The sequence below is a fragment of the Lepidochelys kempii genome, chromosome 9 (genome assembly GCF_965140265.1).
Source record: "Lepidochelys kempii isolate rLepKem1 chromosome 9, rLepKem1.hap2, whole genome shotgun sequence".
Lineage (NCBI taxonomy): Eukaryota > Metazoa > Chordata > Testudines > Cheloniidae > Lepidochelys > Lepidochelys kempii.
In genome coordinates, this window is record NC_133264.1 from 17,388,790 (window position 1) to 17,403,323 (window position 14,534).

Genomic DNA, 14,534 nt, shown 5'->3' on the forward strand with positions numbered 1-14,534 from the left:
ATATAGTAATTTATATGGAAAATGTGCAGAAACACATAGGGCCAGGTTTTGCTTCTCAGTTATACAGGTGCAACTTCCACTGACATCAAGGAGAGCTGTACCCATATAAATGAAAGTAGAATTTGACCCATAGTCTTTCAGTACTGGATCCTAATTAAGAGACAGTGTCTGGTGCACATCAAATGCCTTAGACTGTGTTACTCAATTAGACTTGAGCAACACTTCACAGAGCACCAAATGCTACTAGTTATTGTACAAGCTGATATTGACAATTTCCAGAAACAGTGTATAGTTCCCGATGCAGTTAACATATTGTGACATTGTATTAACTACTAGTCTCGTACCACCATTTAGCGATGTTGAAATTGTCTTCTCTCAAACTACAATTGCTCTTGAGTTTCTTGTTTTCCTATAAGAAAAGGAGGACTTGTGGCACCTTAGAGACTAACAAATTTATTTGAGCATAAGCTTTCGTGAGCTACAGCTCACTTCATCGGATGCATTTAGTGGAAAATACAGTGGGGAGATTTATATACACAGAGAACATGAAACAATGGGTGTTACCATACACACTGTAACGAGAGTGATCACTTAAGGTGAGCTATTACCAGCAGTAGAGTGGGTGGGGGGAGGGGGGACTTTTGTAGTGATAATCAAGGTGGGCCATTTCCAGCAGTTGACAAGGTCTGAGGAACAGTGGGGGGTGGGGTGGGGGATAAACAAGGGGAAATAGTTTTACTTTGTGTAATGACCCATCCACTCCCAGTCTCTAGTCAACCCTAAGTTAATTGTATCCAGTTTGCAAATTAGTTCCAATTCAGCAGTCTCTCATTAGAGTCTGTTTCTGAAGTTTTTTTATTGAAGAATTGCAACTTTTAGGTCTATAATCGAGTGACCAAAGAGATTGAAGTGTTCTCTGACTGGTTTTTGAATGTTATAGTTCTTGACGTCTGATTTGTGTCCATTTATTCTTTTACGTAAAGACTGTCGAGTTTGACCAATGTACATGGCAGAGGGGCATTGCAGGCACATGATGGCATATGTCACATTGATGGATGTGCAGGTGAACGAGCCTCTGATAGTGTGGCTGATGTAATTAGGCCCTATGATGGTGTCCCCTGAATAGATATGTGGACACAGTTGGCAACGGGCTTTGTTGCAAGGATAAGTTCCTGGGTTAGTGGTTCTGTTGTGGTGCCTAATCACATTCTTGTCAACTGCTGGAAATAGTCCACCTTGATTATCACTATAAAAGGTCCCCCTTCCCCTGCCCCCCCACCCGCGCTCTCCTGCTGGTAATAGCTCACCTTAAGTGATCACTCTCATTACAGTGTGTATGGTAACACCCATTGTTTCATGTTCTCTATGTATATAAATCTCCCCACTGTATTTTCCACTGAGTGCATCCGATGAAGTGAGCTGTAGCTCACGAAAACTTATGCTCAAATAAATTTGTTAGTCTCTCAGGTGCCACAAGTACTCCTTTTCTTTTTGTGAATACAGACTAACACGGCTGCTACTCTGAAACCTTGTTTTTCTATAAACGTTTTTCGCCAAAGCACTCAAAGTTTTATACTAATTCTTCCTTCAGTAACTCATATGTCTCTCTAATATACTGATTTTCATGTTTTCCTCAGGTAAAATATGGCAAATGTAAGGAAACTCAATGTGAAGTTTTTTTTCATATGCTGGGGAACTCTGAAAACTGGATCCTTTTGAATTATTCACATTATGTTTTAATTACAATTATTTTGGAATGAGACATAGTCTGAAGTTATTCAAAGACATAAACCTTCCCTACACTGACCCTTGAAGAATCAGAAGTCACTATTTCTCTTCCCCTATTTATTCTTGTAAGAACAAAGCACATTTTAATACGTATAATAAAAGCCATAGTGGAGGACATGAAAAAGAAGTTGATTTCTATACTCTTCAAGTAAGAAATAAAACCAAATTCATGGTTAACTTTGTGTGCTTTTATATTGCTGTTTTCACATTCCTTTGTATCTGCAATCTGTAGCTACAACTCCCTCTTCTGAGGGACGTGCATAATTATTTTCTTTATGTTGGAGGTTATCGGTGCCAGAATGGCTTTCTGTTGTGTAGCAACAAAGGGGAAAGTGTGGCTGCGTCAAATCAGTTGTGAAAAAGCAGTTTATAATCTTGCTTCATAATACATAGATAACTCGTATAACAGGAATGCTAAAATCTGTGGACCAAATTTTGTTTTCTTTGTTACATTAATGCCAATCTGAAGAAATTCTCTGGACTTCAGTTAACAACAGGGCAGACATTGGCCTAATTTATAAATTGATGGTAAGTCTAAAGTAATTGTTCTGGATTTATATCAGTGTAACTGAGATCAGAATCTGCCCCTGTGGCCTAACATGTGACAATATATAACAAACTCTATCTAATAGAAGGTTAGGCTCCAATTCTGCACCCCTTATTCATCCTGAGTAGCACTTACACATGCAAATAGTTTCATAGAATTTCTTAGTACTATTCACATAAATACCACTCAATATTGGTAAGGAATGCAGAACCAGGCCCTTAGAAAATATTCAGTACTTCATTTGCTTTTTACATTTGTGTTAGGGTCAAATAATACAAATATATATATATATATATAAAACAGCAATATATTTGAAGACTATGGAAAAATAGTTTTTTCTTTCACCAATTCAGATTAAACTGTGATCATAGAATCATAGAATATCAGGGCCCCAGGACCGACCCTTGGGGCACTCCACTTGATACCGGCTGCCAACTAGACATGGAGCCATTGATCACTACCCGTTGAGCCCGACAATCTAGCCAGCTTTCTACCCACCTTATAGTGCATTCATCCAGCCCATACTTCCTTAACTTGCTGACAAGAATACTGTGGGAGACCGTGTCAAAAGCTTTGCTAAAGTCAAGAAACAATACATCCACTGCTTTCCTTTCATCCACAGAACCAGTAATCTCATCATAAAAGGCGATTAGATTAGTCAGGCATGACCTTCCCTTGGTGAATCCATGCTGGCTGTTCCTGATCACTTTCCTCTCATGCAAGTGCTTCAGGATTGATTCTTTGAGGACCTGCTCCATGATTTTTCCAGGGACTGAGGTGAGGCTGACTGGCCTGTAGTTCCCAGGATCCTCCTTCTTCCCTTTTTTAAAGATTGGCACTACATTAGCCTTTTTCCAGTCATCCGGGACTTCCCCTGTTCGCCACGAGTTTTCAAAGATAATGGCCAATGGCTCTGCAATCACAGCCGCCAATTCCTTCAGCACTCTCGGATGCAACTCGTCCGGCCCCTTGGACTTGTGCACGTCCAGCTTTTCTAAATAGTCCCTAACCACCTCTATCTCCACAGAGGGCTGGCCATCTCTTCCCCATTTTATGATGCCCAGCACAGCAGTCTGGGAGCTGACCTTGTTAGTGAAGACAGAGGCAAAAAAAGCATTGAGTACATTAGCTTTTTCCACATCCTCTGTCACTAGGTTGCCTCCCTCATTCAGTAAGGGGCCCACACTTTCCTTGGCTTTCTTCTTGTTGCCAACATACCTGAAGAAACCCTTCTTGTTACTCTTGACATCTCTTGCTAGCTGCAGCTCCAGGTGCGATTTGGCCCTCCTGATATCATTCCTACATGCCAGAGCAATATTTTTATACTCTTCCCTGGTCATATGTCCAACCTTCCACTTCTTGTAAGCTTCTTTTTTATGTTTAAGATCTGCTAGGATTTCACCATTAAGCCAAGCTGGTCGCCTGCCATATTTACTATTCTTTCGACTCATTGGGATGGTTTGTCCCTGTAACCTCAACAGGGATTCCTTGAAATACAGCCAGCTCTCCTGGACTCCTTTCCCCTTCAAGTTAGTCCCCCAGGGGATCCTGGCCATCCGTTCCCTGAGGGAGTCAAAGTCTGCTTTCCTGAAGTCCAGGGTCCGTATCCTGCTGCTTACCTTTCTTCCCTGCGTCAGGATCCTGAACTCAACCAACTCATGGTCACTGCCTCCCAGATTCCCATCCACTTTTGCTTCCCCCACTAATTCTACCCGGTTTGTGAGCAGCAGGTCAAGAAAAGCGCCCCCCCTAGTTGGCTCCTCTAGCACTTGCGCCAGGAAATTGTCCCCTACGCTTTCCAAAAACTTCCTGGATTGTCTATGCACCGCTGTATTGCTCTCCCAGCAGATATCAGGAAAATTAAAGTCACCCATGAGAATCAGGGCATGCGATCTAGTAGCTTCCGTGAGCTGCTGGAAGAAAGCCTCATCTACCTCATCCCCCTGGTCCGGTGGTCTATAGCAGACTCCCACCACTACATCACTCTTGTTGCACACACTTCTAAACTTAATCCAGAGACACTCAGGTTTTTCTACAGTTTCGTACCGGAGCTCTGAGCAGTCATACTGCTCCCTTACATACAGTGCTACTCCCCCACCTTTTCTGCCCTGCCTGTCCTTCCTGAACAGTTTATAACCATCCATGACAGTACTCCAGTCATGTGAGTTATCCCACCAAGTCTCTGTTATTCCAATCACATCATAGTTCCTTGACATCACCAGGACCTCCAGTTCTCCCTGCTTGTTTCCAAGGCTTTGTGCATTTGTATATAAGCACTTGAGATAACCTGTTGATCGCCCCCCATTCTCAGTATGAGGCAGGAGCCCTCCCCTCACAGACATTCCTGCCTGAGCTTCCTCCCGGTATCCCGCTTTCCCACTTACCTCAGGGCTTTGGTCTCCTTCCCCCGGTGAACCTAGTTTAAAGCCCTCCTCACTAGGTTAGCCAGCCTGCTGGCAAAGATGCTCTTCCCTCTCTTCGTAAGATGGAGCCCGTCTCTGTCCAGCACTCCTCCTTCATGGAACACCATCCCATGGTCAAAGAATCCAAAGCCTTCTCTCCGACACCACCTGCGTAGCCATTCGTTGACTTCCACGATTCGACGGTCCCTACCCAGGCCTTTTCCTTCCATGGGGAGGATGGACGAGAACACCACTTGCGCCTCCAACTCCTTTATCCTTCTTCCCAGAGCCACGTAGTCTGCAGTGATCCGCTCAAGGTCATTCTTAGGTCATGATTTAAAAGTAGCTTCAAATATATAACATGTGCCCCTTATTCCTGCTGACAGTGTTTGTGGTTTTACAACTACACTTCCTATTTTTAAAATGTTTTCTTTTCTCTTGTTGTGGAGTGACAGACCTATGCAAACATCAGGGGCAACTTTAGTGAAACAGTGAGCATGCCTGGACAGAAAGTGTTGTCAGATGTACAAAAGAAATAAACTGAAAAAAAATAGAGAAACGTATTTTCAAACAGAACAGCCTTAGATGTTATTTGTAACACTAGGAAGGAAATATTTCGGTGATTGTAAAATTTATGGTGTCATTTTAAAGACAAAACAGAAGTATGAGCCGGATTGTTCTCATAATTATACCCGATTTACAATGGTATACCTCCGTGGAAGGCCATGCACTTACTGTTGACTTACAGCAGCGTATGTGAAATCAGAATCAGGCCCAGTACCTCTGCAAAGGGCCACCAACCTATGTTTATATATAATAAACAATCAGTGACTTCCAGTTTATGTGCATAAGTGAATTAAGCCGGCTACACACGGGGACCTAAAATACGGTTCCATTAACAATGGCTTGTTAGTACTCAGAGGTGACCCTGCTTAAAATAAAGAAAAAACCCAGACAGCGATAACCACAAACTATGTCTTAGAATGCAAAATTGGAACTGCAATCACAATTTAGTCACAAATAACAGTCAATAATCTAATCAGTGGTAATATCCCATTTTTGTGAACTCCAACTAACTGGGAATTATTATCTGCATTCTAGAGAGACAAAGTGGGTGAGGCAATATCTTTTATTGGACCGGCTTCTGTGGGTGGGAGAGGCAAGCTTTCAGGCTTACACAGAGCTCTTCTTCAGGTCACCAACAGAAGTTGGTCCAATAAAAGATATTACCTCACCCACCTTTTCTCTCTAATATCCTGGGACCAACACAGCTACAACACTGCATGTCTACATTCTACTCAGACTGTAAACTCTTCGGGGCAGGGACTATCTGTTTGTTGTGTATGTACAGTGCCTAGCACAATGGGGTCCTGATTCCTGGTTAAAAGCTTGAGGCCACAATACAGTTGTTAATAAATAACAAGGATTATATCCAGTTCTGCTGAACAGTTCTGTGGATAATGAGTGGCATAAACCACTTTCAGTATGTGTGCTGATAATATTTTCATATGGAATAATGTAGTTCTTGGTCAGTGGCTCTTTCATGTCTGAAGATATCAGCCCGGACCCTCACATCCAGAGGACTGTTCCTAAAGGCAAGGATCTTTATCTGACTTTCCACTAAAAGACATAGAGGAGACTACCGCTAAACTATATCTCATTGGGCACAGAGGCTGTCTGATGCCTCCCACTTGGCTCATATGTGGCCTAACACAGCTCCTGAAACTCCCAGGTTGCCAACTGCTAATTTGCAACTTTTCCTGACCACCTCCACTCTAGAGCTAAACTAATGTGTTTTGTAATCAACCAGTTCCTGCCTGTGACAGTCCTTTCTTAAATACCTGTTTAAACAGTAATTTAGATAAAGGTGTCCCATTTGTATAGGAAATGCCTGCTTTGTTTCAGATACACTTACAAATAATTACTGTAGTATTGCTTGAGCTGGACAGAAATGTTGGGTCAAACAAATATGGAAAGACTCTGGTCACATCAGAGTTCCCAGTCTATATCCTTGGAGTGCCATTTGAAAATATTCTTCCATGGCCCATCCAGGCCCATCCTGGCTTTTCTCAGGGAGATGACTAAATCGCTTATCCTTAGTTGTACCCAAGAAGACCTTAATAAAATGACAATGTATTAAAGGCTCCTGTCACACATGTTCAAAAATACAAGCAGAACTCCAAACTTCTGATGTGTGACAAGCGGGCCTCCAAGATCAGAGTGTGAGTTGTGTGCTAGTAACTGTGGAGGTCAGTGGGAGCTTTGTGTGTATGCATCCCACAGCAGAAACGGGCTGAAGTGAGAAAGGTCCCATAGACTGAGAAAAGGAGAAAGAAAAACAGTGATATTTGCTTGACTTTATTAATTAGAAATGAGTTGGAACATCAAGATCAGGATCCAGATTTTGATCCCTTCAGTGTTTTTGTACCCTGAGCTTTGGTTTGGCCCATCCCTAGTATTAATGCATGTAATGCACCACTATGCCTGTTTGTCATCTGCATATGATCAGGTGACATTCAAGCCATAGAAAGGCACTGCCAATAGTGTAGTCAAGGGTCAATGGATTTTACCCATTTCTCATTTGGAGAATATGGAGTTTAGTTTAGGATGGTTGACCCGCTTCTTTTTTTTTAATCACTGCCATCCTGGGCACAGCTCCACGCAATGTCCTTGCACTGCATTGCTGACTGCACTCCTGCCTCTGCCTTGTGCACCCCGAGCATTCGACTCACCAGCTGCTGCAGCTGAAGGCAAAGTAGCTGTAGCTGCATCAGCTTCCCTGGCTCTTACACATGCTATATCCCATTATTTAATTGCCCTTGGAAGGGAAGAGCGTGCTAAACTACTAAACATATGTCCAAGTGGAAGGAAATCCAGCCCCTCCTCCCTGTTCCACACAGAAGCCCAGCATGCTGTTTAAAGTAACCCCAGGTTACTCTCCCAGGTCCCAGAGAGGTTAAGGCTGTGGTGTCAACTTTGGCACATGGATGTCTCCTGGCTTCATCAGGCACATCCCCAGCCTGCAGCCACATGTACTGTTTCCTGATGGCATGCAAGTTGGAGCAGAAAGTGCAAACACTGGTGTCCACCCTGGTCTTTTAGTAGCAATTAACCTTTCCTACAGGGTTTCCTTTGAAGCTTTTTTCATGTTTTTATTGCAAAACAGCAGCAAGGAATTTGATGGCGGGAAATGTCTTCTGTATTACCTAATCTTTTCTATTTCCCTATCAGAGGTCTCAGTGACTTCATCCCATTTCTAATGGGGAGAGTTATTTGATCTTAAGGAGTCCTGCTTGAAATTCCAAATTGCAGCACTATATGTGTGAGTGGTTGGCTATTTATATAGACAATTGTACTTGGAAGCACAGACCCTGGGGCCTAATTCTGATCTCACAGCAGTTTTATATCAGTGAAATAACTTCTGATTTACATTGGTTTAAGTTTGAGCAGAATGAGGCCCCACATTTTCTGACACTCTGGGCCAGGCCCTCAGCTGGTGTAAATGGAGCACTGATCTAAGAGATTTTTTAAAAATGGTTTTCAAATGTCTGGAAGGTATAATTCAGCTTTTTGGTTTTTTAAGTGTTTGTTTTTATATTTTTCTTAGACTGTATTGCCCTTGTAAGCAGAATGATGCCCTGGCATTCAGTTCAGACACTGCTTTTAGGCAGAAGGGCACACATGTGCAATTCATCACCACGGGATTTAAAATGTAAAATCAACTTGTTTTAAATTATGCATTGGGTGCAATTGCTGGACACTGAAGGGGGTTACAGGTGTGACCAGAGCAGAATAAAAATGGAATTGTACCATTAGTATATCTCCATTGGCCAATGGACAGCAGCTGAGGATCTGGCTCCATACATTTAAGGCTGTAGATCAGTTTGACCAGAGGTATGAATGGTTTTAGCCTTTTTTGAGACTGAAAGAGAAATTTAACTGGAGTGCAGCAAACACACTCTGGAGGAGAGAAGTTGAGTATGGCACATCTGCAGTGCAATACTTGCTAGGGTTTAAAGGCTCTGTCTTTCAGGGGTGTGGTTGGGACCTGTGTGAGAGCAGTGCTGAGCCATTTATGGAGTGACTAGACAGGGTGCTTTGTAACAGGGCCAAAAGTTGGGAAGGATGGAATGAAGGATGTTGAGTTCATTTATGCAGAGTGAATTGCGTGAACTGCTCCTATGTGCTGTAGAAGGAAGGAGTTTTGGGATACTCAGATTGAAGGTGGGAACTGGTGTGGAGGAAAGCAGAGTGGGTCGGTTTGAGGAGGGAGCATGAGGGGTAGGAATGTAGTATTTAACTGTGAAGTGGGGGAGCAACAAACTGACAGAGGAGCCCCAAGGGAGTTAGGTATCCGTATCTTAGGGAAATTCAGGGGATTTGGTTGCCTAACTCCCTCAGGCCTCTTTGAAAATCCTTGCCATAGCTCATAAGCCATGTGCAGATGCCATGGATCATTGAGCAGCACTCTGAGTGACACAGCTTCATGGGAACTTTGGAGACGTTTCTGTGACTGTGGTTCATAACCACCTCTGCTCTTGCTTTCTCCTAAACTCAGCTTTTCCGCATGCTTAGGCAAAGTGGCACTTGAAGATGCAACAGAAATATCATCAAATGTGACTGGTAGGCAGGTCATTTTAATGCACAGGACTGAAGTTAACCATTGCACTCTGACCACACCTTAATTCCTGTCCCTCTCATGGCCTATCTTCCTCTCTACTCAGCGCAGGATGTCATAGGCCTGATCCATGGGAGTTTTGCCATGAACATCAGTGGGAGTAGTATAAAGCCATCAGCAGCCTTTGTGCAGATGCTAAGCAAACAGCTAGAGTTGAATGCTAGTACTTTTCCTCTCAGCAACTCTTTCATCAGTCCTTAGCAGCCTTCAGGATCAAGCCATTCCTGCTGAACTCCACTCAACCTGAGCTCTCAGAGAAAGGACTTTTGAAACAGAAACAACGGTGAAAAATCCTTCTATGCATTTGTCTATCATCCCAGTGATTGAATTAATCAGGGGATTTTACACTCCTCTGAAGGACAGTCCTTAGGAAAAGTGATAAACAAACTAGTTGATATTGGGGGTCCAATTATTTAGAGCTCAGATGAAATTTGTCAAATCAAAGCATAGGGAAATGGGTAGCTGAACTTCCTTATGATGTCTGTGTGGTCACAGTTAGTTCCATATTAGAAGAAGAAAAACAATTCAGGGCTGTGAATATATTGCTTGCAGATGAAGTATCTGGTACATGCCAGGGGTGATGTATTAAAATGATTTGTTATGCCCCAATGTTTGTTGTCAGAAGTGGCAGAATCTTGAAAATGCAGACATAAAATTGTTAGGTAATATGTAATAAAGGCATGACAGATGACATTTTATCAGTGGAAAAACATTCAATGTGTGACCGTGCTAAAACATGTGCTTAAAGTTCCCCCTGTACTTAAGTGCCCTGTTGAACTAGGACCTAAATAATTTTCTTGGAAGAAAACTTGACTTTTTGGACATGGGGAAGGACTACTTGAATATTATGATGTGAGCTGTGCTGAATCATGCCCCCTGTGTAGTGACTTTTTGGGCCAGATCCTTGGCAGGTGTAATTTGCTGTAATTCCATTAAGGTCATTGGTGCTAGATTGATTTACATCAGCTGAGGATCTGTCCAACAGTTGCGTGGTGGACAGCTTTCCTTCTAAAGACTAATCTGAGGCCACCACATTTCTCTCTCTCCATATTTTAGATTGAATTTAAGCCATTGTCCCCTTAGTGAAACAAAGTCCAGTAAAACCTTCCCAATTTTCATTTGGCTGGGATTTCATTTGTGATTTGTAATTGCCAGTTTTCAATAGTAATTTCAAAGAGGAAATTGTTTAAGGTGCTATATGCACGCCATATTGGGCAACTGGGTTTGCTTATTATATACCTGTGTATGTAATTCAGTCACTGGTGACAGTGCTCGTGTACAAGTGTGCAAACTACTTTGGATGGTAAGAGCCCTCTGGCCTGGTTCTGAGTGGTGCTGAACATACACAGTTCCACAACAGAGAGATTGCGCAGCACCTCTTAGGATGAAACTCTACTGCAGTATGAGCCATTGATGAAGGTGCTGTAGAACAAGCAAACTGCCTTTTCTGCTTAATGTACAAGTTAAAAGGGTTTAAAGTATAAAACCCTTCAGCACATTTGCTTAATACAGTTCCTAACATTTGGATTCATTTTCAGGTGATGAATGTTTATATGAAAGCTTCCCTGAAGTTCCTTTGGAGGAAATGTCAGAGGTTGACGGAGAGGCTAGTAAACTGTCCCTCAGTGTCCAAGAGCCATCTTCTCCAGCAACATCCAGCGAAGCATTCACACCAAAGGAGGGGTCTCCTTACAAGGCTCCCATATACATTCCCGATAACATTCCCATTCCTTCAGAGTTTGAGCTCCGAGAGTCAAATGTTCCTGGAGCAGGATTAGGAATATGGACCAAAAGGAAGATTGAAGTAGGTGAAAAATTTGGGCCATATGTGGGAGAGCAGCAGGCAAATCTGAAAGATCGCAGTTATGGTTGGGAGGTAAGAAACTTTAAATTCTTTTGTTCTGTTCAACTGTTGTCAAAGTTTACAAACTCAGATGCATTTTTAGAGTAAGAGGATATGCTGTTGAAGTTAATGGTTATTTTGCATGCATAAGAACTGCTAGATTGAGTCTTTTGACATTTTATGGAAGAAAATAAAAGTATACATGCTCATATAAAAACATACAGGGAATCGCCACCATCACACCTAAACATCAAATCCTGTCTCTCTTCTATGGTAGGAAGAGGAGGCAGTCACTTATCTGAACTTTTATGTGGCAATTATGTTTTGTTTTCATGAAGCTCTGAAATATAACATGGGACTAGGAGAGAGGTCTGCCGCTGAAATTTATGGAACTCATTTGAAAAAATGTGGAAGTTTCTTTTAGTCACCAGAATCACTGATTTAGAATGGCCTAGAGGCATCATTATTTGGTAAACTATAGCTGCAAGACATGATGGTTTTCAGAGTTGGAAGCCTAAGGCCTTGATTCTACTTCCATTGAAGTCAATGGGTTCTTTACCATTAATTTTGATAGGAGTAGGATTGGGTCTTCAGCCTCATAAGCACAGCCCCACATTAGAGGTGGCATTGCTCCTCCTGGAGGCCTTCCAGAGCCCTACAGGATGCATCATAGCTCCACAGACTGAAGGAGGGAAGTGTGTGCTCCTCCCTGTGACTGGTCAGCACTGCTGGGTTTTATGGGTGGCGGGGCCATGGCTCTAGCTCCTTTCTTCTCCTTTTGGGGTAGTTAGCCCTTGCACTCTGGGCAGTATGAGGGGCTCTGTTCATGACTCCATGTACCCTCCCGACCCCTTGTGTGCCCTCTTAGGGAAGATGTTCAGGCTTGGCTGGAACCCCGCCTGAATGTCTCCATCACAGTTAGCCCCTTAGTTCAAGCTGTGAACCCGAGTCAGCTGTCATGGGCCAACCATGGGTGTCTAATTGCAGTGTAGACATACTTTTAATGACCAGTCACAAGCTGGCCGTTAATAACTTTCTCCTTTGAATCTGATCCCTTTGAGCAATCGGAAGGGAATCCACCCCCACTCCAGGCACCTCTCCTTTGCTAAGTACAACATTGCACAATTGTCTAGGCGTGTTATGTTTTTTATTCTGCTTAGATCCAAAGCATTATGTGTGGTTACCTGGAGGCATACTATTCAGACTACCTGGACCAATCAACTGATCCAACACTACACATTTTGTGTTTTTGTGGCTCAGATAAAAATTCAAGTCTTAAAAAAATCAGGTGTTTTTCTCAACATTGGTCTGATGTGACATAAAAATCGTTCTTGCATGAAACTTTTTATTCATAGTTTGAAAGATGTGAAGTAAAAATATAGGACAATCCCAATTTTCCATTTTTGTTTTTCATTGAGATGACAGATTTTTTGATAAGTAGGGGAGAAATGCTTAGTTTGCATTGCTCTCAGGAATATGGTGGGCCTTTGATGTACTCGGAGTTTTACTTACTCAGAGATCAAATAATTGGAGTTGTACTTTGGAGTATAGCTCTCAAAACACATGGTGGATCATAAATGTTTGGTTTGCTTTTAACCATCAGTAAATATTCGGTGAGTTCTTTGCAAACTTTCCATCCAGTTGTTTAAACACATGTGAGACCTGTGACAATATGACAGAAAAGTTTCAAGAGAAATTATAGACTTGGCAGAACTCTATAAAACTAACAGACCCTGATGCAATATAGTTACTGGTGAGAAATCTTTATTCTTTGAACAAGGCACCAGGAAGTCATAAACGCTGTCTAATAGCCACACCACAATGAAGCATGGATTGATAACGGAAGTTTAAAAAAAATTGCTGTCACACCATCTGAAATGTGAGTTGAACACCAGTCAAAACAAATACATTTTGGACCAGATCCTCAGGTGATGTAAAGCAGCACAGCTCCATGAACACAAGAGTTTGCTTCTGATTTAATTAAGGACACACTGCTGCTGAGTGACACCAGTTAAAGATGTGGCCTTTTGGTTTTACCTTTAAATATAGGCACGAATACTCTAGTTTTTAGTGCCTCAGGTTTCTTTTAATTTCAAAACCTTTTTGTCAGAACAACGAAGAAGAAGAAGAAGAAGAAGAAGAAATTGGAAGCTCGAAAGGTGAATTATTCTGAAGCCCTTCCAACACACTTGAATGAGAGTATTTATTTGGGAAAGCTGAAAAAAAAAGTGTTCTTCAGTTTTCCCAATCAAATCTAAACCACTCAAAGGTATTCAGTGAAACCCACGTAAAATTAGCAATAAATTGGAAATTGATCATCCACCTACAAATGCTTTGCAATCATAGAGGAGGCTAGAAACAGGTGAACAACAGAATACCGTATTGCTTCCAGCCTGTAAAATAAGTGTATTTATGACAAATTGAGGGGGGAAAACCTGGCAATAGGTAACTTTACAGTTTATAAAATAAACCAACCAAATCCAGGATACTCAAAGTCTAGACTAATACCGCATCTGTATTACTCACTCCAATAGGAAAAATTGGCCATTTTTGTTTTGAGTTTTGAGAGGGTTTTTTCTAAAGCTTAGTTAATACCAAATGCAAACAAAACAAAACAGGCTTGCAGACAGCGTGCATCAGTCTAACTTATTTTTTCATTCTGGATAAACCTGTGTTTGCTCTGGTGTAAATGTGTATCCAGATTGGTTACTGGCATGTTAAAAGGTCAAATTAAGATCATTGCTGGAAGACTAACACTAGGCCCTCCATACTCTAATTAATGGGCCCAACTCACTTCTGTGGAAGACACTGGTATCACTCTCATTGACTTCAAACACAGAACAAATATAGTCTTTCAGAGACATCACAGCCTTGTCAGGGTTAAGACAGCAGGTGTATCTTGGCTCCTGTTCTCTTTATGTTGGGAGCCGTAGAAAACATGTTGCTAGTGTAAGAGGGAGATAGACATTGTAGAGAGTGACAAAGGGAGGACAGTGACAGAGCAGGGAGAATGGGGAGAAAAGTGCCATTTGGTTATATCTATCTACAACCTGTTGAATGTAGACTTTTCTTGCCACCTAGCTAATTGGACACCCCTGTGTAATAGAATCATAGAAATGTAGACCTGGAAGGGACCTTGATAAGTCAGGTAGTCCAGCCCCCTGACTGAAGTAGTACTGAGTATTATCTAGACCATCCCTGACAGGTGTTTGTCTAACCTGTTCTTAAAAACCTTTAATGATGAAGATTCCACAACATCGCTAGGGAATTTGTTCC

At 42.0% G+C, this 14,534-nt stretch overlaps 2 protein-coding genes across 6 annotated transcripts in view; one reads left to right on the forward strand and one right to left on the reverse strand.

Annotated features, from left to right (window-relative positions):
* GPR160 (G protein-coupled receptor 160) overlaps positions 1-14,534 on the reverse strand; it is a 660,951-nt gene that overhangs the window by 483,443 nt on the left and 162,974 nt on the right. The window lies entirely within an intron of this gene.
* The window catches only part of MECOM (MDS1 and EVI1 complex locus), a 460,574-nt gene that overhangs the window by 193,339 nt on the left and 252,701 nt on the right, over positions 1-14,534 (forward strand). For all 5 annotated transcript variants that reach the window (XM_073359440.1, XM_073359443.1, XM_073359442.1 and 2 more), the window contains exon 2: positions 10,954-11,291. In XM_073359440.1, the coding sequence (XP_073215541.1) occupies positions 10,954-11,291 (338 nt within the window). The remainder of the gene's footprint in view (positions 1-10,953; positions 11,292-14,534) is intronic.